We start from the raw sequence: 20,522 nt of genomic DNA, 5'->3' as shown, positions 1-20,522 counted from the left end.
GCAGCTGAATCCGGGTAACCGTGACTTAGCTGTGTATGGTGCTGCCAGCCTTCTCAGTTCCTGTCCTGTCGTGAAGGTCAGAGAGATGACTGCCACTTCCCGTCCGCTCCGAGTCCTATTCATGGGCAACGCTTTTAATGATTGGCTGATTTGTATCAGCAGGGGCTTTCTGCATCCACACCAGATGGTTCGCTAGTGTAATGCTAGCGCACCTCAAATTTTGCACATGGCATATCTTCTATTCGGTCCACGAGCAGGAAGAACATCTCGTTGGCTGCGTCGCTGTCGTCAACCTCGTTGATCCCACGTCAACTCAAACATCTACAAAGTCTTGTGGCGATAAATATAGGGAGCTCGGCGGGAGCCTCTACCAAGCCTCTACCCAGCTTTCCTCACCCTGGGCCCTGGTCAAAATCCAATGCTGTCTTTACTTCTGATAGTTTCTGCCATTCTTCTCCCGATTCTTGCATCTGCGGAATACTCCTGTGACTCAGGAATAACTATGTGTTGCTCCAACACCACGACTGTGTGTCATGATCATTGTCTTGGAAAAGGCTTTCAAACATGCTAAATATTAACAGACAAACACAACAACCGCTGAAAAAATCATCGCTGCATATTCTATCAGCGAGTCTGGGTTAAGCGGTCTTATCGGCTACGGATGCAGTGCTATCAAAACCACGGATAATGGAAGCGTTTCAGCGTGTATCAACGAGACTGCTTGTTGCACCGGGCAGTACTATGTAAGACACCGACGCTGGTCTTGTTTTACACTGACATTTGATCATAGAGTGGTGGGATTGCTGTCAATTGTACCGCCACTGTGAGTGTGTAAAGGTCCATGAACTTCCCCCTGAAGAAACATTGCTTTGACGTGCCCAATTCGAAGGAGTGTAATCTACCTGTTATTTGTACTCAAGGATCTCGTGCATTTTGAATCATGATTATGATTTATCTCCTTTCTCTTGCGTTACATTTATATCTTGCTGAATTGTTCAGACATAGAAAATCCTATGATACAGTGCACGTTTCGATTACTTACTGCACCCACTAGCATGCTAACAACTTTGCGTTAATATTTGTTTGGCAAATGCGCTGATTTTATTCATCTTGCGACGTACCAACAACTTCTCGTCTCGTGCATATGCGAGGATCCAGAAGGAAGTGACATGGCAAGGAATCTGTAGACAACTTAAGGACTCAGGACATGAACATACCAGCTCAGCGGCTTCAGAACCTACTGGACTACAACACCACACCCACAAAAAATTCTCAGCATCACAACCCGCCTCAATTATCATAAAACGAAGCGTCGAGAAGGCCTTGTTTCAAGAACGGTACAGAGAAAGGCGGAAGATCAAACGGATTGGTGATGGTGGCACTCAGGGCTGTTGCGAGTTCCTCCCCACCAGATGGGAAGAGTTCAGGATATGCACGAGAGGGCGTTCCGGTCAGATACCAGGCGGGGTCAGTGACTTCTCCTGTCGGCGTTGAAGGTAGCAATGGTAGATCATATTGAGAGGGATGGTTATATGCGTACGAATCCGCGTTGAATGGGTCATCAGGACACGGGGAATTGGCTAGCGGCAGCGGCTGAGGCGCAGGACCTTCGAGCAAATCTTTGATGTGGCTGGCTTGTCCAAAAAGGCCAACCGGGGAACATAGCGGTTTTGGATGCTTCCCATCAACGGACGTGATGAATATGGTGGGTGCGACGGCGACGTGCGCTTTTGCTGATGTGGAGCGAGCAAACTTGCACAGCCATCGCTTCTCCTGTAACTGCTGTTTTAAGTTTGCAAGGTACCCAGACGCAGGCGAGTCTTTGAACTTGGCAGACCAATGGGGAGCAGGAGAGACGATCATGTCAGAAGAGGTATTCAGGGATTTGATTGGAGAGATGTTCTCCTGAAGCTTAGCATAGTGACTCTCGCCCAGCGAAAGCTTCTCTAGGGTTGCACTAAGCTGTCGCACGATGTAATCGCCCGCCGAGTGAGAACGTAGGTCAAACATGGACGGAGATGATATCAATGCAGAGGATGCACCAGACCTGTCTGCGACGGGGTCTACAGGGGCTTTCGGAAGAAGAGCTGAAGTGGTCTTCGAAGGGCGCATACCAAACAATGAACGTGACGACTCCTCCGATGGAGCTATGCTCTGTTCAGTGGTGGTAGACCGGCTAGTAGATTGTGAGAAGATGCGCGTGTTATTGATTCCTGGTAGAAGACTCGAATGGTTGGCATTCCATTCGTAAGGCGGGTGCCTGGAAGGAGGTGACAAGCTCATATCATATTCAGGATGGGGTGATGGGACTGAAGTAGTCTGCTGCTCAAGCGCGACCTTTCCCTTCAAACGGTGGTGCCTAATGGACTTGAAAAGGTGACTAAGTTTGATGGGCGAAATTTCAGTGTTTGCACCGCGGGTCTTGCGATGGCGTTGCTGTGTTTTACCAGTCTTGAGCTTGCCGAGAGAGAGGGAAGGATGTGGCATTCTAAAGATGTCGTAGAGCACAAGATCAGTAAAGGCCAAAGCGGTCACTGCTGCTCACCCTGACTCACTGTCAATCATTAGAAAGATGACTGGCCAACCAAGCTAGTCATTCCAATGATTTTGGGATGGTCTAGATGTGAACATTCAGTTCTCGACTGTCCTGGATCTATGTAGCAAATAACGGTCGTCTCCTGCGGTATAAGAAGGCTAAACCCAGGTCCGAATCACACGAAGTTGAGGAAATCTCAGTGCAAATATGTTTATGGTGCACATCGCAGGACCAAGTTGGCTTTCTACCGTGCATGTGATTGCTAGACAACCCACTTAGTCCTTGATACCGCATGCTCGAGTTTTTAAGAGTAGTGGTGGGAAGAAGAAGCAGGTCATAGCCGACTCTTGCCAGGTACCCGGTATTCTACGACTCTGGGGCCAGTCTGGGGCTTAAACTTCTGGTTCCTAACGCCCACATCTATGCCCCATGTTGGATTCCCCTTACTCTTAAAATGCTTGCATCTGGTTACTGGACGTGTTGTGTCAACGTCACCTCGGTTCTGTCCTTGAAGCTTGAAGGTCCTTGACTTCATAGGCAAGGTCGACGTGCTCAAACTTCAGAGCACTTAGGGCGGCCGGCCTACTACTCTCTGTGAGGCATGAAATAGAACAAAGGGGGCTTTCAGGAGCAATAGCCTTTCATCATTCATGAACGTTGACAATCATTTGAAGCTCCGTCTGTGTTGTATATAAAGACTCGTCTTCACTTCTGTCGTTCCTGAGCATACTTTCTACCATCTTACCCAAGATGCCCGACGTAACAGTAATCAATAACCTCAGTGAAGAAATCCATGTTGCTTTCTTCGTAGGCGTCCCCACCAATTGGAAAAATCACCTCAAGCTCGGAGAACGTTGGACAACGCACCTAGCCAGCCTCCCGCTTCACTTTGAAGCACGCTCTGTGACCGGGAATCGCGAGTTCAGCCACAACGAATCCATGGAGATGTTTGCAACCATCGGAGGCGCTTGCGCTGCTGGTACTGCTAGCAGGTGCATTGTTTGCCGGTGACATGCTTGCTGGCATACCCGTGGTTTCGGTTTGCCTCATAGACGGGCTGGTCACCAGTCTAGGTTTCGGTGCCACTTATGGCTGCTGCGAGTGCTGGTGAATTTTGAGGTATTTTTTGAATGTCATGATGTTGCTGTTGTCCTTTGACTCCAGGTGGCACGAAATATGGTGAGTGGGGTGCAGATGTGAGGAAGTGCACTGCGAGAGTGTGGGTCCCGCTGTGGGACCAGCCGCAGTATTCAGTTAGAATGGTTGATGGGAGGTGTGTTCTGTGGGATGTCGATGCTGATAGAGGGGTCTGATAGCTATGGCTGACGATGTATGACTGACTCTCATGATGCACGTTCTATTTGTAAGTCGCTGTCATTGTACGTAGCTAGCCAGGTCCAGGGCCTGCATGATAAACTACGCCAACGTCCTGTTGATGATTCTGTAGTAGAGTTTAGTAACGCCTATTGTATAAATTTGGCCCTTCCGAAATGCACCGAGATAGTTTTGGATGATACAGGCAAGTACAAGTTCGCACCCCGAACCTTGTCATCACCTTCAGCGGTTACCACCTCTGATTAATCTGATTAGTCCGTTACTCCCATTCTACAAGTGTCATGCACATCCGCCATATCTCCATTATCCGCTCTCCTCCAACACTACGACACGCGCAGCTGCTGGACCATTCTCAACGGCCACTAGCTGATAATCCCACCCACCACTCAGCCCACCTTCGTTCCTTGTCATGTTACTGCATCACCCGCATCATCATGCCTGGTAACTTAGAGGGCCAGTATATCAGACTGGAAGAGCCTAGGTGAGTCGCTCTATATCATCTTCATATCTATTTTGTGCAACAGAATACCTGGTTGCACCTTACTTGCCATGGTAAGCAGGACCGTACTCAACTTCACAATTTTCATTTCATAATGAGATATGAACTCTGACGCAGCTCGTATGCTGCGTTTCTATCAGCATGAAATATTACTGTCGGGGATGATCAGATGCCCAACGAAGTCATCCAGCATGCAACTGAACTGCAATTTTCACGGTTCGAGGGCGTCGTTGGCTCGCTGTGGGAGGTCGAGGAGGCTGTCGTGAAACACGTCGTCGAAGCAAATTGTACGAGAATACGTTCCAGGACTTAGAGGATGGTGTTGTCACGGACTTGACAAAGCGGCCAGCATGCTACATGTTCCAAGAAGAAAATGCTCGGGAAAAGAATTGTTTTCATTGGTATTGGTGTGTAGTTGTATTGCTGTCGTCTGTTACCGGTCATTGATCATGAATTCTCTATTCTAGTGTACAAATTACCTTCATACTCTTGCAGTGTAATCCTCATAATTTCGATATACCTCACTTTCGTGTTTCTCTTACTCAAGTCACGATGAAATACTGCGACACCGTCTTCTGTGTGGATGTGAGTCGACCTGGTACTTCTGACTCAGTCTTCAAATCCTTCTGCACCTCAACCTCAACTAAGCACTCATTGTCGAACAGCCTCGAGATAGAGGTGTAACTCATACACCAACTCACCTACGCAGAGATCCTCATCCATCAAGTTGACCGTTTCGTCAGTGCCTTGGCTGCGTCTGCGTGCTTGCATCTACTTGATGACAAATGTAACTCACATAGACGGGGTGCTATGGGGTCAGTTTGGGAAACATGGCAAGTACCACTCAATCGACTTGGAAATATGTTTCATCTCGTACGTGCCACATTCACATCATTGTCATAATGATATTTGGTGATTAAAAATAGTAGTGCCCACAGGACAAGAGCACATTGTGCGACCTAGAAGGAACAATAACTCTGCTATAGGCCACCGGGTCACAACTTATGGTCCCAGCCACAATTGATGAGGAAAGTATTAAAGGCAGGCTCCTTCTCACCAGCTTAGCATCTTACTCTTCTGTCATGGAGCCTCCTATCCGCTCTCACTCTGGCAACCTTCCTATGGAGCTTCTCATTCCCATCCTCGAAGATGCAGCCCAGCTGACGTTTTTCCCAGGGGAGAAACATGTCGATAAAAATTTCTATTCGACAGCCGTCTCCCTATGTCGTGTCTCTCGACTTTTCAGACGCATCATCCTCCCCAAAATGCTGCACACGGTATTTCTCCGAGGTCATGGAGTGAAAAAGTTCGCAAATGCTCTGCTTATGCAGAAAGCGTACGCTGAGAAAGAAAGCGACCTTTACTTGGACTATACCTCTGCTATAAAGAGGATGTGGATCAGTCACCACTGGCCAAGCCTCTCCGTGTCTGAGCTCAAGCTGAGCTTGAGCATACTGCATCCGGTCATCCTTGCTGTACCAGTACTTGCAATTGACTCTGAGCATTTGAAGCTTCTTGTTCAGATCGTGGAAGATGCGTGGACCACTCATGAAGATCTCAATATCGACCACGAATACCACCCTTTTCCTGGAAAAACTCAGAATCTGACGATAATGAGTTCCAACGGCTCTTGGTCTCCCTTCAACTATGATCAAAAACCATCCATTTTCCTCGCATCAATCCCCCGTCTCACATGCCTGCCCGCTTTAGAGGTGTCTTCAGATCTTTTTCGTGACATCAGCAGGGGCTTAAGATCCACCGGATCCTCGCTGCAGTATTGGATGGACAAGATTGCGTGGGCTCAGATGACGAACCTTCAAACCTTTTCAGTGGTCTATCCGCATCTCGGTCCCCAATTCAGCATGCGTTCATACATCGATCCTAGCAGGGGACTAGACCTGCATGTGGAGCGGCTCAATGTGTCTGCTCCCCTGTACAAGCAGGACCCTCAATCCTTCCCGTGGGGAACACCGCCGTTTTCTATGACCAATCCTGGAGAGAAGAACATTCGAACGAATGGTCTTTCCTTCGAGGTCACACGTAAGCAGACACACTTCTGCCGATTGGATTTCTCGTGGGAGAACGCTTGGGCCTGCGGATTAACTGACGATGAGGGGTACAAAGAGAGTGTGGATGTTAATATGACATGATACCATAGTGCCTGTTCGCAATCAGTTTTCCCTCTTACTGTACAATTACTATAGACTTTTCATACCCGGACACTTACTGTACACTTCTCATACCCAATGCCTAGGACGCAAACTCTATCATATATGAGTCATAAGCTAGATCACCGAATCTCAAGTTTGCAAGTTGTGTACATAGCGATAAAACACTCTTACGATCTCTCTTTAAAGTTGCGTACTTGCGCATTTCGTTCAAGCAGGTCTTGGGAATCGATGCGATGAAGGGGTGATATTTGCACGAAACTATATACATACGTTCGAATGACTGGCGTGGGATGTGCTGGAGTAGCTAGCTGCTCGATGCGAAAAACAACCATATTCATGTGGTCGTGCAAGATAGATAGTCAGAATCAAGCGCGCCGGGAAGTGCCTAGTACTGCTCGATTGGATGCGACAAGATACATTCTGGAAGCTTTGAGAGAGTCGGATGCCTACATGCACTGAGGCGCTGGGAGGGTATACTGTCGAGGATGGCGGATATGACAACAAGATGCAATTTTGCTATAACCACAACAGTAATCAAGGCATAGATGGAGGTAAGCAGCCTCGCGTTCTGCCAGGTATCTATGGGAATGAGGCAGGTTGACGTAGTATAAAACACGCAATACACGCACCTCTGCAGCTTAGGGAATGTTCAGAGAGACCCACAATCCCTCCAAAGTCCACTTGGATCGCGACTAACGCGATCAACCTCCGATAGAATGTCGAAGCTCATTCCAAATTTCCAATCACGACACTCCTGCGAGAGTTCAAAGGCCATGAAAAGGACGCGACGGTAGTCGGTCGAGCCCGTAACCATCTGGGGAACCCTGCGACAAGACACTTCGTGTGTAGGACTTGAATACAGATATTGTGCTGAGGAAGAGCAGGGAGGTGTCGAGATTGGCATGGCGTCACAGAGTGGGTAATTACTAATTGATAGCAAGCGGCAATAAATGTGAAGAGGCCATCGTCTGGCACCTATCACTTACCCAACTCATCATGCATCAAAGCCCACTCCAGAGTCCAATTAATCTTCTTGCTGGACTTTTCTCCTGATGGGACATGGGACAACTGCTGGTTACTGGTTCATGGAACGAAACGACAAAGCTAGTGAAACATCAATATCTGGGAGTAACAAGGAAATCCGATCGAGTATGATACCATCTACTTATCATAAATCAAAAAGTAGGCATTACCAGGGTTCGAACCTGGGTTCCGGGAAATCGTGTTATCAAAATCCCAAGTGATGACCACTACACTATAACGCCGGCGGTCTTGGGACGGAAATTTACGTGGTTGAAGACATCTCTTTCAAAATTCAAATACATGTTCTAAAAGCATCGATTCACTATTAGGTTATTCCCCATTGCTTATTACTGACGGCTGATGCTGTCCTACCGCATTCACATACTCCATATACCACTAACGCGCCAGAACTTGCGCACCTCTAGAATCAAGCTATTTCAGTAAACTCAGCACCAAGCATCACAGCAGCGCATAGGTTAATTTCCCAATCAATACCTTGCGGGTATTGAAGCATTCCTCGCAAATCATATAACAGGTATGTCCGAGAAGTCTGGTCGACTGCAGACCCAGTCAAGCCCCACAGTGGATACTCAGGCTCGTGAGGATTCTTGTGACTAGGCTATTGTTCGCTAATCGGATGCTCCAGGCTTTCAAACACGCGCATAACGCTGCAGGTAAAGTCTGGTCAGCTAGAACATGGATGGAGACCTCGAGCGAGCGGAACCTAGTACTAGTGCCCAGCACACAAATGATGGTATGCACACTATAACATTCTATCGATCTGGCAGAATGCTCAAGAACTATGACAGATGACCGACGTGAAGAGCATGTCCGCGTCATGACTAGAAATGATTCAAAGAATGTCGCAACAATGTCAAGAGATAGCTCAGCGCTTGTGGCAGTGTGGATGCAACGACTCCAAATGCTCACCATTATAGTAGGTCATTGCTGAGTACTTTGATTACATGCTTCTGGAATAAACCATCAGACGACATTTCTCGCTTCAATCGATGGAGAACTTTTCGTGCTTACCTCCACGCCGTCACAGCCGACACTTGATGCCCAGGAATTTGTTTATGCGTGTTTTACTGGCGCCCTCGTTTTCCATGTTTGTGCTGGTGAGTGTCGGGATGGTTCGAGGAAGTGCGAGGTGCTCACGAGCTGACTTAGCGATTCTGGGATATGTGGCATCTTTTGCTCTCATTCGGTATCAGATTGGTGATGTAGCTTCTTCTGATACAAAGAACACCGAGGTGGGCAAATTTCTAATCCTGATTTGCACCAACCTGAGATCATGCATGGGACGCAGCGAATGCTTATGACCACCCCTCCTTTTGATGCCGCTAACACCCTTCTTCAGATGCCATTGAATTCGGGGATCCAGGTTAGATCAAGAACGTCCATTCCTCCACTGGATCTCCTGACCCGGTGCTATTTTACGACTTTGGCGCTAGGTAGTGTTGGCTTTATTTTAGTACTTCTTGGTATCGCTGGTTACGCATGGGTGATACTGCGGCAGGCTGTAGGGATATTCACGATAGTTTGTCTTGGTGTTAGCGTCGTGGCGTCTGTGTGGGCGGTGCTATAAACCACGTACTTTAACCGCAGGTCTAGATTCTCCCAAGTTTGATAAAGCTAGTAAGTGTCGGCACCGACAGACGACTTCTCTGATAGCCTGCAGAGTATGTCCAGTGGCAGATGCAGGATCCATGACCATCGTAGCGTAGATAAACAGACCACCCTTCTTACTGTACGGACAAGGTGTCTTGAATCTGTCATCATCTGCAGCTGAGGGCTTGCGCTCGCGCGGCAGCCCAAAAACAGCGGGGCGGCTTGCCAAGGCTATTCTGTCCAGTGGTGCTCGCAGATATCCTGGGAACTTGCTTGCATGACGGGCACTGGGCAAGTCTGGGCCTAGAGCGTCTTATTGCCACGTGAGTAAAACAGGTTCTAAATGCTAGTCGCGGGGATTGCCGGGGCCTGTTACGTTCTTCTAATTCTCAAGTTGTCAACGCATCCGAGACAACTTTGAAGCTGGCGAGATAAGTAGCGACCGGTCTCTCTTTCAAGTTGTTTTCATTTCCTCAGCTACGGTGAATGCGATATCTCCAACGCTGGCGTTCGTGCAATCATGTTAACTGAGCACTTGCCATGCCGACTTTGAGGCTTATGTAGTACGGTCGCTCTACGGTACGCAACCGTGTTCTCAGACTTCTAAATTAATATCTGATGGCCTTTCCCAAGTTATACTTATATGCATCATAGTATCTTCCATTTAATGCCTCGTGGCCATAGCGCCGCTACTAGGCAAGCATGAGTTAGTGTGTTGATCGCGATGCAACATGGTTTGCCATAATCAGACGCCAGTCGAGGGCTGGTGGCGACTGTTCGAATCACACTGATGGTGACTCACTTTGCGTTCTTCCGAACTAGAACACAGTGTGATAGCAGACAAGTCATTCTAATTTTTCACAAATATTCAATGCGCCATGGATGAGCGATAGGATAAGCGCTTAAGCATCGTATCATGATCCGTAACTGCCTGTGGCCACGGGCTGACACCACTGATGGCAGCGTGCCGGTCAGCCTACTTAGGTAGGTACCACTGATGGCAGCGTGGGCATTCTCGTGGACCCCATCGAAGCTTCCTCTACGTCGTTCCCATGATAATCAACGCCAACTTGAGATCCGCAGCGGCGCAACCGGTCGATTAATTGACTTCCTTGAGAGTAGGGCGCAATGCGTATATAAAGTGGGTCCCAGAAGACCTGTCGATTCAGTGGACACTCTGTAGTGCTCAGTGTTGCAACGTTGCACTTAGGTGAGGAATCTTGTGACCAGCTTATATCCACTAACTGGATCTGCAGGCAGCCAACTCGTAAGGATACTCGGCACGCAACTTTGTTCTCCCACGTAAATCTGCAATGTCCACTCAAAGAGATCTCGAACGAGCAGAGGCTGGACCTAGCTTTGGTATGTACTTGACAACATTCTATCAATCCAGCAGAAATGTTGAGAATGCACAGATGCTCAACGAGATGAACAAGTCCGCGGCAAGGTTCAAAAGGATGTGCAAACACCCACGGAAGACGATTCGACAATTGTGGCAGCATGGATGCAACGGATCCAGACACTCACTCTTATAGTAAGTCGTTGCTCAGCGACTCTGGTTACATGAATCTGGAACGACCCCTCAGACGACATTTCTTGCTTCCATCGATGGAGAGCTCTTCACCCTTACCTCCGTATCGTCGCAGGTAACAGTCAATGCAAGCTTAGACTCTCAGGAACTCGTGTATGCATGTTTGACTGGTGCCCTCGTTTTTCATGTCTGTGCTTGTGAGTGCCGCGATGTTCGGGGAAATACGAAGCGCTTACAGCCCGTGTTAGCAATTCTGGGATATATCGCGTCTTTCCTTCTTGTTCGATACCAGACGGTAGACACAATACCCCCTACCGACATACTGGGAAAACTTCCTGATACTGGTTCACCTCACGAAAACGTTAATGGAAAGCAACTCTTGCTTAAAGCCATCCCTCCTTTGTATATCGTACAGTCCCTTCTTCAAATACCCTCCGGGGTCCGATTCCAATCCAGGACGTCCACTCCACCACTGGATCTCCTGACTCGGTGCTATTTTACGATTTTGGTGCTAAGTGGCGCCGGCTTTATCTTGGCACTTCTTGGTATCGCCACTTATGCATGGTTTGGACTGAAGCGGGTTGTTGGGATATTCACGATAGCCTGTATGGGTGTTAGTCTGTTGTCAGGTGTGTGGGCGATGGTGTACTGAACCACGTGCCTTGGATACGTGATTATCATGTTGTTAACGAAAATACGAACTCATTCACGATTTGTTTGAAGCTGTGCACTGAGTGGATGACTTGCCGTGGGCAAAATAATGCAGAATAGATTGTACCGGAGTTCGTAAACAATTGGAAATCACTGATATTCTGATAATCTATGCAGCTTTCTAAACTGTAGTCACTTCACATATAATAAATTCACTTTACTTGCTATTATGGATACTCAAACTCTACAGTTTGTGATGATGAACAATGAGGAAATGGTAGAGCAAGAGGAGGATGAAGACTTGCAAATGCTTGTATCAATGGTTATTGTTGGTGCAGAGATAGTGAGGCAAGACCACAATATTGAAAGTCAACGGCCAAGTTGTCTTTACCTTCGTCGCTCCGAGCTGCTGCTCAATTGAGCTGGAAGTAGACCTCTCGCAATTTCTTGCCAGTGTTATGTACTTGATGCACGTGTCACATGACTTCTAAGACAGATCTGTTGTCTGACTCACACTGTCTGAATCCGATAGATGATAGTTGGTCTTTCAGATGCTTGTACCATAGCATTGATGACTGCTTGAAGCTGTATAGGCTCCACAGGACTTTGACAGGATGGCCTGTACCATCTTTGAATCCTGGTGGTTGGTGCATGTATATCTCATGGTCGAGATAGCTGTGTAGGAATGCGCTGGTGACATCATCTTGTCCTCATGGCCACTGGTAAGATGCTGCTATGTGGAGGATGATTCAGAGAGACTCGAGGCGAACTGTAGGTGAGAAAGTGTTGTTGTAGTCAACCCCAGGTATCTGTGAGAATCCCTGTGCGACAAGGCGTGCCTTATAGCGCGTTATCTCTCCACTTGGGCCATGCTTTGGGGTGCATGTCCAATGATATCCAACAATTTTTCGTCCCTTAGGCAGGTCAGTTATCTCCCAAGTTTTCCTCTGTTCTAGCATATTGATTTCCTCCTGCATAGCTTTGTGCCATTTGTCTGCATCCTGGCATCTCACAGCCTGGTGATAGTTTGATGGTGTGCTATCCCCGTAGGCTGCCATGTAGGCCAAGTGTGCAGTCTCACCATCTGGGGAAAGGTCAACCAGTTCTGCATTTTTGAGGACCTTCTTTGCTGTTGCGTCACGTTTGGCCTTTGTCTCCACTCGCTGTCGTTTGTTCATCACCTTCTGCCGCTCATTCTCTTGTCTTTTCCATGATGGATGAGTGACAGGTTTGCTTCAACAGAGCTGAAGCAGGGGTGTGGAAGCAGGTTGAGGTATGGGCATTTGTTGTGTTTGAGTGTCGCTGCTAGGGCTGATAGGGATATTTTTAGCGGATTCTTCCCTTGTCACCCCCTTGCTAGGAGTGGGATCTGGAATGTCCGAGCAGCCAAAAATTTTCTCATACACAATCACATTGAATGAAGCAATGAAGCAATGTTTGCCCAGTACCCATACCTTGTATGCTTTTGAGCCTGACTCAAATCCACAGAGGATTCCATCAATGGAGTGCACATCCAACTTCTTTTGTGACTCAGGGGGGACATGAATGTGGCATCATGACCCAAAGATGCAGAGGGTTGAAACATCAGGTATCTTGCTGTAGAATGCTTCATTTGAGGTCTTCTTTATCAGTGCTTTGGTGGAGCTTCTGTTTCAAGTGTATGAGGCATACTCATGTGCTTCAGGCCAGAACACATTGGACATTTCGGCATCTTTTAGCATGGCAAGGGCATTTTTGTGTGTCGTTCTATTGAAGCACTCTGCAACACCATTTTGCTGTGGTGTGTGCGGTGCCAAAAATTCCTGCAAGATGCCTTTTGACTTTAGGTATGCCTTCAGTTCCCCACTGATAAATTCACCCCCATGGTCTGATCAAAGTATTTTCACCTTTTGCTCAGTGAGTGTCTCTAATTGGGCGATGATGGCCTTGATCTCCTCAGCCGCATCTGACTTTTGTGCCAGGAAGACTTTCCATCCTTTTTGACTGTGGTCATCAACCACTGCTAGGGTGTAGAAGTACCCATGGATTGACTTGTCGAATGGTCCCTGAAGGTCCATGTGGAGTCGTTCAAGGATTTTCTTGGCACATTTTGCTGTTGTTGGGAAAGGGGCCTGGGGGTGTTTTCCTTTTGTGCATCCAGTGCAGAGGCTGAGTTCTCCCTCCTTTTGAAGAGTGAGTCCACTGACGAGCTTATGCTTCTTAAGCCTGATGATGCTTCTAGGGTTAAGGTGTCCGAAACGATGGTGCCAGAGTTCAAGGTCGTGGGATGGGTGGGCTTGGGTAGTGAATGCAATGTTAGGTGTGGGTGTGGATGGTGGTGCAATGACACAGTTGAGTTCATAGAGGCTTCATCAGAGCGCGCCTTCCATTATGATCTCACCAGTCTTCTTTTGGATCAGTATCCTCCCATTGTCCTTTAGAATGGACATTCCTGCTCGATCCATCTGGCTTTTCGATATCAGATTATCACGTGCTTTTGGTGTGAAGCATACATCTTTGAGGGTGACTACTCTGTCTGCTCGGCCCTTTACACTGACAAGGATGTTGACAGTGCCAATGTCTTCAACCTTGCGTTGTGGGCCTCCCTCATTAATGTCATGAATCTTTTGGTTGGTTGGAATAAGATGAATGCTGAGCAGTCCTTGCATAGGTGGGTGGTTAATCCCCCATCCAGTATCCATCCAAATCTGGAGTGTGATGATGCTGTACTGAATGCCATGTACATTGAATTGCTATCTTCAGATTCTGAATCCGATTTCTCTGATGATGCATTGCTTGTAGCTATGGCCTGGTTGGCTTAGCACTTCGTACTGGCTTTCTTGCAGTTCTCACAACCATTATTCTTCACCTTGTTATCTAACTTTCTCTGCTTCTTCTTTTGCCTTGGCCCTTGGCCTTCAGCTCTACCTCCTCGCAAATAGCATTTCTCAATGGTATGTCTGGATTTTTGGCAATTATTGCAGAAGGGCTAGCTTCCTTTCTTGTCTTTGCCTTTTGGTGTGTACTGAGCTTGATAGGCTGTTGCACCCCCTGCCTGATTGGTCTATGTCCCATATTCATCCTTGATCCGGCACTCTACCTCAATCAAAGTGTAGTAGGCAGGTAGGTCTGTGAAGATATAATTCCAGTTTGATGGCATGGATATGTGGATGAAGGCAGCAAACAGGGTGTCATTGATATCATACCATATTAGGAATAGGTCTCAATGGTAACCTCCTAGCTTTGCTATGTGTATAGCCACATCTTCCCCTTCTTGGTATCTTATTGATATCAAGTTCATGATCAATAAGGTCCAGTCTGTAAGTGTTTGCCCTGCAAATAGGCGACGAGCCTTGCTCCATATCTCTGATGAGTCCCTGATGTGCCCTATCTGCCCCACCACTTCCTCAGTCATGTTTGTTGTGAGAACCGAGCGGACAAGTGAGTTTGCTTTTGTCCAGCGTCTTTGGACCTTGTTTTTATCAAGGCTTGAGACTTTGATTTCTCCTTTGCAGTAACCAAATAGGTGGGCAGTTTTGAGGGTGGATTCTATCATTGTCATCCAGGTAATGTAGTTTGAGGGTGATAACTTGTGAGGCAGTTTCAGGAGGTCACAGTAGCAAAATTTGTCAACTGATTTTAACAGTGTCCAGTGTGGCCTATCCTCATCGTCTGAAGACTCTGTTGATGAGGTCGAGTATGAGCAGCTGCATCAATGTTTCTTTGGCTTAGGCAATGAGAACTTGGTATATGGTTCCTCCTTAAGTTCTGAGTCATAGATCTCAGCTTTGGCTTCCTTAGTTTGTACCTGAGAGAACTCGGCTGGATGCAGAGTACCAAGGAATGGTGGTGAACTATTGCTACCAGAGGTTTTTCTTCTTCTGGGAGGACCTGACATTTTCACAGGGATGTACTTTCATGTAGAGGATACAGATATTTGTCCATTAACAAGAGCTTCTAATCTTCAAGTACTAGGTGAGTTAGAGGAGCGGTCCAGGGCTCATAACCTGTGGAAACACACTAGACACATGAGTGTGTAAGTATATTACTGGAAATCAGTATTAGCTGTAGAGGTAACAAAAGATGGACATACCCTCAGTCTCAGATAGAAAGACTGAGGGAAGTGGTAATACTAATGATGCGTGTAAGTAGCGTAGAAAATGGGAGATTCCAGATGACTAATATATACTGAATACAGTACCTACAGTAGAGTCTGTTGTGCATTGTCTATACTCTTCTATATAATCCAATAGTTGGAGCATTGGGCTAGCATTGACATGGGGGATTTCAATGAGTATGCAGATGGGAGTGTGAGCAACACAAATCTTATAAGATAATCCTTTTCCAGTCCTCTTTCAGTCTAATACTGGTGCTTTAAAGCTAAAGTTTATTTCCTCTTTCTATAGGCTAGAATGAGGGGTCTTCTTCTTGATTATAACTTTAATATTTGTTGCCTTGAAATTATTATCAATGGTTTGAGTGGAAACAGTGCTGGAGATGATAGAATTGATGAATTGTGTGGCCTTAGTAGCATTAGTAGCTGTTATGAACTCAGATAGAGTCTTCCGTAACTGCTCCAATAAAGGAGATCAATAGTACAGTATCGGATAACGACGACCAGAGGTAGAACTCTGGTGAAGTGATTGAGTAATAGCTAGTCTCTTCTCAAAGAGCTAGATCAGAAGGCACCCTCAGGTCCTAGTCAGGTATCAGGTAGAACTGAGTAGATTCAAGTTAAGGAGAATACAGGGAATAGCTAGGGTTTATATATGTAAAAGAAGCATGCACGGACCAGTCCAAGAGGCGTTGTAGAAGTACAAGAAAGGGGAACCAGAAATAAGGAAGTCCTCATGGTTGACATGAGGTAGGCTAGAAGTGAGACGGAGATCAGGAAGTATAGTACATGTGTAGTCCTGTAGGTGATGATGGGAAAATGATGGGTTACTGTAACATTACCCCCTTGTTAACATCTGAAGTTCTCAACTTCATTCACAATTCTGGTAAAGCTCCGGGTCAAAATAAGTGTCTTTAGCGAACTGGTTCTTATACTCATCCGCCTCATTGTCTCTCTCATTTTCCCATAGCCTGAGCTGGTAGTGGAATGCATGGGTGCCTGGTTTGGCAGAGATAATTTTGGTGCCGTGAAGGTCAGGGCAATTGGCTGAGAGGTGGCATGGTTCATGCCTCATGCATACACAACAAAAGTACTTGGGACATTTGATCTGACGATGCCCTTCCTCATTGCAGTAGCGGCAGGTGATGGTGGGGTAGTCTGCGCTGTTGCGGTCGCGAAAGGTTTCCTCAGAGGGGGCACGGATGAATGCAGGGGTGGACTCTTTGTCTTCATCAAGAAGGGGTGGAGTGGGGCAAATAGGGCGGGATAAGCCGGTGAAGGTTCAACGATACAGCGAGGCACGAACAATGCTCCTGACTGTATCTATAATTGTTGTAAGGTCGTGCGTTGCCTAGTCTGCTATACTTGAGACGACAAGTGCGTTCGACCCTAAAGGGGAAGCGAGTGCAGCAAGGATCTAGAGGTATGCGCTGAAAGCGCTACTGGTTGGCCAATGCGAAGCGCGAGAAAGCGCAGGTGCACGCAAGGCGCGGGAATGCGCGCGTGTATGGCGCGAAGCGTGGGAAAGCGTGCGCGTGTATACAGATACGAGAGAGAGTAAGAGTGAGTTTGCTTAAGTGATGATATGATGTAAGACAAGAGAAGAGAGATGCGAGGTGTAAACAAATAGATTTCTACTATGTTCTGCTAGGTAAATAGTGGGTAGTAACCAGTAAGTCCTCTGTCGTTCTGGTGGGAGAGTAAGTCAGTAAGTAAGTATGTACTGCTGGCGCTTAAGTATGGCGCCTAAGCGCTGTCATGCGGAGCCGAAGCGCTACCGAGTAAGGTATGTAAAGATATATGTAAGTAAGGGTCCATGATAAAAATAAAGATGGAACGATAAGCAAATGTGAGAAATGGAAATATACGCACTAGGGAACTTGGTGGACAGTGGATGGATGCTTCCGGATGGCTGGCGCTATAGGGCGCTCAAGTGCGGGAAAGCGCGCGCGCATATACATTGTGAAGCGCGGGAAAGGTACGCGCGCATGGCGCGCGTTGCGCGGGAAAGCTGCGCCTCATATAGAGATAGCTGCGGGTAGCACACAGAGTGATGCTACAAGTTTGTGCCATGTACTCCCCAGTGAAAACTGCCATATTGCACAATGAGAGGCATGAGTCTCTACACCGGTACCAAAGATGAGGGTCTCTCTTTTCTTCTTGCACTCCTGGCGGGGTTTTCCGAGGGATTGGACAGCAAGTTGGGAGCGGGGAGGTGCTGGAATGGGGGTATCATCATCATCAGAGGAGGAGGAGGAAGGGGAGATGGGGACAGTCTGAGTGATTGGTTCAGGGGAGCAGGTGATAGAATAGTGGGAGGAGCAAAGGTAGTCGTCAGGTTTGGGGAAGTCAGAGAGAGACATGGCAGTCTCAATCCCTTTGTCCATGAGGTGTCTAAGAATAAGGTATTTGATCTTTACTTGTTGGGAGACGATGAGTCTAGCTTTGTCATCAAGCATCATAGTATTGGTATAGGCGATGGTGAGGTCTGCAGCACGAAAGATGTTGATCTGAGCTAATGCATCAAGATCTTCAGAGAAGAATGATTCGAAGGGGAGTATACAGTCGCGGGATAGGAGGGCAGCTTCAACAGCAGCTTGTCTTTCTGCGAGGGCAAGTGACAGTTGGTGGGATTCAAGGGAGGCAGAGAAGGAGGAAGAAGAGGATTTCTTGGAGTTAGGCATGTTGTTTGTGCGTGGTCAGATGAGGAATTGAGCAAGTCTGAGGTGGTTCTTATAGGTTTTGAGGGTTTCTTGGGCATTGGCGAGTTTCTTTTCAGTGAGCCAGGAGTTTTCAGAGCTAGGGTACCCTTTTCATGACATGGAGAAGCGGTGTTTTCCTTTTATGTTTCACTTGTGGGCGAGAACGGCTTCTATTTCGTATTCCTCATGTCCATCGATGAGGTCAGGGGAAGGTTCAGGGTAATTGGGTCCGTGGATTTCTGTCTCTTCATAGGATGATAGTTCAGAAGCGTGGAAGACAGGGTGTGATTTCCAGGAAGGGGGAAGTCGGATCTTGAAAGTGATAGGGGAGAGGACAGTTTCGACTTCGAAAGGGCCATAGCATTTAGGGGCGAGTTTCTTTGAGGGGAGGTGCATGATAAGATGCACAGCAGATAGCCAAACTTTGTCTTTGGGTTTCCAGGGTACAAACTTCTTTCCAAATGTCTGATCAGCCATGCATTGCATTGCAAGGTTGTGACATGCTATCGCTTCCTCTCGGATCTTCTGGAGGTGTTTGACTCGGTCTTCTGCTGCGGGAATGGAAGATTCAGGGAAGGCATAAGGGATTCCTCAGGGTTCATAGCCCATCATGAGGAAGAATGGAGAGGCATTGTGGGAGTCGTGTTTTCGGTGGTTATGGATGAATTCTGCCATAGGCAGATGCTTGACCCATTCAGAAGGTGTGGGTCAGCAGTAGATGTGGAGATAGGTTTCTAATTCTTGGTTCAGACATTCAGTCTGTCTGTCAGTTTGGGGGTGATAGGCGGTGGATAGGGCAACTTCATAGTCGAGAATTCTTTTGCAAGTTTTGAGGCGAACTGAGGTCCTCTATTGGAGATGATTTTGTCATAGAGGCCAAACCTAAGAAAGACTTTCTTGAAAAAGAGTTGGGCGACTCCTTCAGCAATAATGGTTTTCTTGCAGGGACAGAGAATTACCCCCTTCGTAAGGCCATGGTTCTACCACGACCATGACAGAATCATAACCTCTGGACTCTGGGAGGTTGGTGATTAGGTCTACGGAGATCTGCAAGAAGGGGTGAAGTGCAGTTGAAGGGATGGGATTTAGGGGTGGGGAAGAGGGGTGCATATTGGGTTTCATTTGCTGACAAAGGGTGCAACCCTCTACATATTTTCAAATGAAAGTGCCCATGCCAGGCCACCAATAGTCTCGCTTAACGAGTTCTTCTGTCTTAAAGTGGCCGGTGAAGGTGAGGAATCTTGACTATAGGTGAAATGTTAAAGCTAACGGGGGTTCTACAGTAAGACCAGGATACGAGAATATGACTCGACCCAAAGGACAGCTACTGAGAGAAGCTCCTCTTTAATGTAATGGAGGGAGTCTTTGCCAACTAGACGGGCGGTAACAGGCGCGCGAAGGCGCGAGAAGATAACATGCACGTAGGCGCGAGTAAGCGATGCGAAGGGGCGCGCATGAGCGAAAGATGCGAGGGGCGTGCGCGTATGCAGAAGCGTGCTTTTGAGCGATGGGGGAGAGTGTTCAAGTATAGCAGATGCGCGAACGATGGTAGAATAGTGAAGTATAATCAGATTTCAAGTACTAAGGTGCACTATACAATTTGCAGTATACTCAGATAAGGGAGAAGGGAAGGAAGAAAGTTAAAAGGAACTTTCCCTCTATTTAAGAAGGGAGATTACGCTATGCGGCGCGCTTCTGAGCGTGGTACCGAACCGAGTAACCATATCAACTCTAAATATATTCTAAAGCCTATGATAGACTTTCTGTATGTAAGCGCAGAGATCGGACCGAAGGTACGTCAATTCAGTGAAAGGGATAAGAATAACGCACCAGTAAATCAGCGAGGACATAGGATGGACGGATGGACAAGGGCACAAAGGCCTAAGGGGAGGCGCACGAGCGCGCGCGAAAGGCGCGAGTGCGTGTAAGGCGCGCAAACGAGGCGCATACGTAGGGCGCACGTGTGAGAGCACGTATGACTGATCCTTCGGATAAGAGCTGGAACATGTAGGGAATTATGTGGGTAATAGGGCCGTATATTCCGCATTGAGAGGCGCGAGTCTCTACACCGGGATGTCCTGCAGTGGGGTGGTCATGGTGGAGTGATAAGATCTGGTGACGGAGTGAAGGGGGGACATAGGCACAGTTTTTATAAAATAAGGTTCCATCATCGATCTTCCAATCTGAGAGCGCAGATTTCATGGGGGGAGCATTCAGCCCGTTGAGGGCTTGTTGGGTGGCAAGGATAATCAGATCAGAGAGGGTCAAGGAGGAGTCCTTTAGGGACTGGGCGAGGTCGGTGTCAAGGATGCAGACGAACAAGGAGTTAGGGAGGAGCGTGACATCACTGTTATCAGAGGCTTCAGTGGA

At 47.4% G+C, this 20,522-nt stretch overlaps 6 protein-coding genes and 1 non-coding gene across 7 annotated transcripts; 4 read left to right on the top strand and 3 right to left on the bottom strand.

Annotated features, from left to right (window-relative positions):
- Window positions 1-179: 179 nt before the first annotated feature.
- On the top strand, window positions 180-906 carry F5147DRAFT_156140 (uncharacterized protein). The gene is made up of 3 exons (XM_041428322.1): window positions 180-526; window positions 582-743; window positions 791-906. Exons 1-3 carry the CDS (start codon window positions 419-421, stop codon window positions 833-835), a joined length of 315 nt encoding a protein of 104 aa, XP_041293453.1. The 5' UTR covers window positions 180-418; the 3' UTR covers window positions 836-906.
- A 266-nt stretch (window positions 907-1,172) lies between these two features.
- Window positions 1,173-2,091, bottom strand: F5147DRAFT_693030 (uncharacterized protein; the record flags this gene model as incomplete). The annotated part of the gene is made up of 1 exon (XM_041437226.1): window positions 1,173-2,091. A coding segment is annotated over exon 1 (716 nt), but the record flags the coding sequence as incomplete, so codon positions are not given.
- A 3,104-nt stretch (window positions 2,092-5,195) lies between these two features.
- F5147DRAFT_156105 (uncharacterized protein) lies at window positions 5,196-6,708 on the top strand. Its single transcript, XM_041428321.1, has one exon. The coding sequence runs from the start codon at window positions 5,375-5,377 to the stop codon at window positions 6,518-6,520; it is 1,146 nt and encodes a 381-aa protein (XP_041293451.1). The 5' UTR covers window positions 5,196-5,374; the 3' UTR covers window positions 6,521-6,708.
- Window positions 6,709-7,725: 1,017 nt separating this feature from the next.
- F5147DRAFT_t76 lies at window positions 7,726-7,806 on the bottom strand. Its single transcript has one exon. It is a non-coding gene; the product is annotated as a tRNA-Gln (tRNA).
- Window positions 7,807-8,260: 454 nt separating this feature from the next.
- On the top strand, window positions 8,261-9,152 carry F5147DRAFT_773183 (uncharacterized protein; the record flags this gene model as incomplete). The annotated part of the gene is made up of 5 exons (XM_041441425.1): window positions 8,261-8,318; window positions 8,374-8,501; window positions 8,553-8,682; window positions 8,735-8,817; window positions 8,874-9,152. The coding sequence occupies 5 exons, from the start codon at window positions 8,261-8,263 to the stop codon at window positions 9,150-9,152; spliced, it is 678 nt and encodes a 225-aa protein (XP_041293450.1).
- Window positions 9,153-10,055: 903 nt separating this feature from the next.
- F5147DRAFT_156054 (uncharacterized protein) lies at window positions 10,056-11,436 on the top strand. The gene is made up of 5 exons (XM_041428320.1): window positions 10,056-10,385; window positions 10,432-10,537; window positions 10,591-10,709; window positions 10,762-10,903; window positions 10,955-11,436. The coding sequence occupies exons 2-5, from the start codon at window positions 10,489-10,491 to the stop codon at window positions 11,356-11,358; spliced, it is 714 nt and encodes a 237-aa protein (XP_041293449.1). The 5' UTR covers window positions 10,056-10,385; window positions 10,432-10,488; the 3' UTR covers window positions 11,359-11,436.
- A 6,032-nt stretch (window positions 11,437-17,468) lies between these two features.
- Window positions 17,469-18,134, bottom strand: F5147DRAFT_773180 (uncharacterized protein; the record flags this gene model as incomplete). Its single annotated transcript, XM_041441424.1, has 1 exon — window positions 17,469-18,134. One exon carries the CDS (start codon window positions 18,132-18,134, stop codon window positions 17,469-17,471), a length of 666 nt encoding a protein of 221 aa, XP_041293448.1.
- Between the last annotated feature and the right edge of the window lie 2,388 nt (window positions 18,135-20,522).

This window comes from Suillus discolor (genome assembly GCF_016758755.1).
Source record: "Suillus discolor strain FC423 chromosome Unknown F5147scaffold_24, whole genome shotgun sequence".
NCBI classification, from domain to species: Eukaryota; Fungi; Basidiomycota; class Agaricomycetes; order Boletales; family Suillaceae; genus Suillus; species Suillus discolor.
Note: the sequence above shows the minus strand (reverse complement) of the source record. Positions and strands in the feature narration are given on the sequence as shown.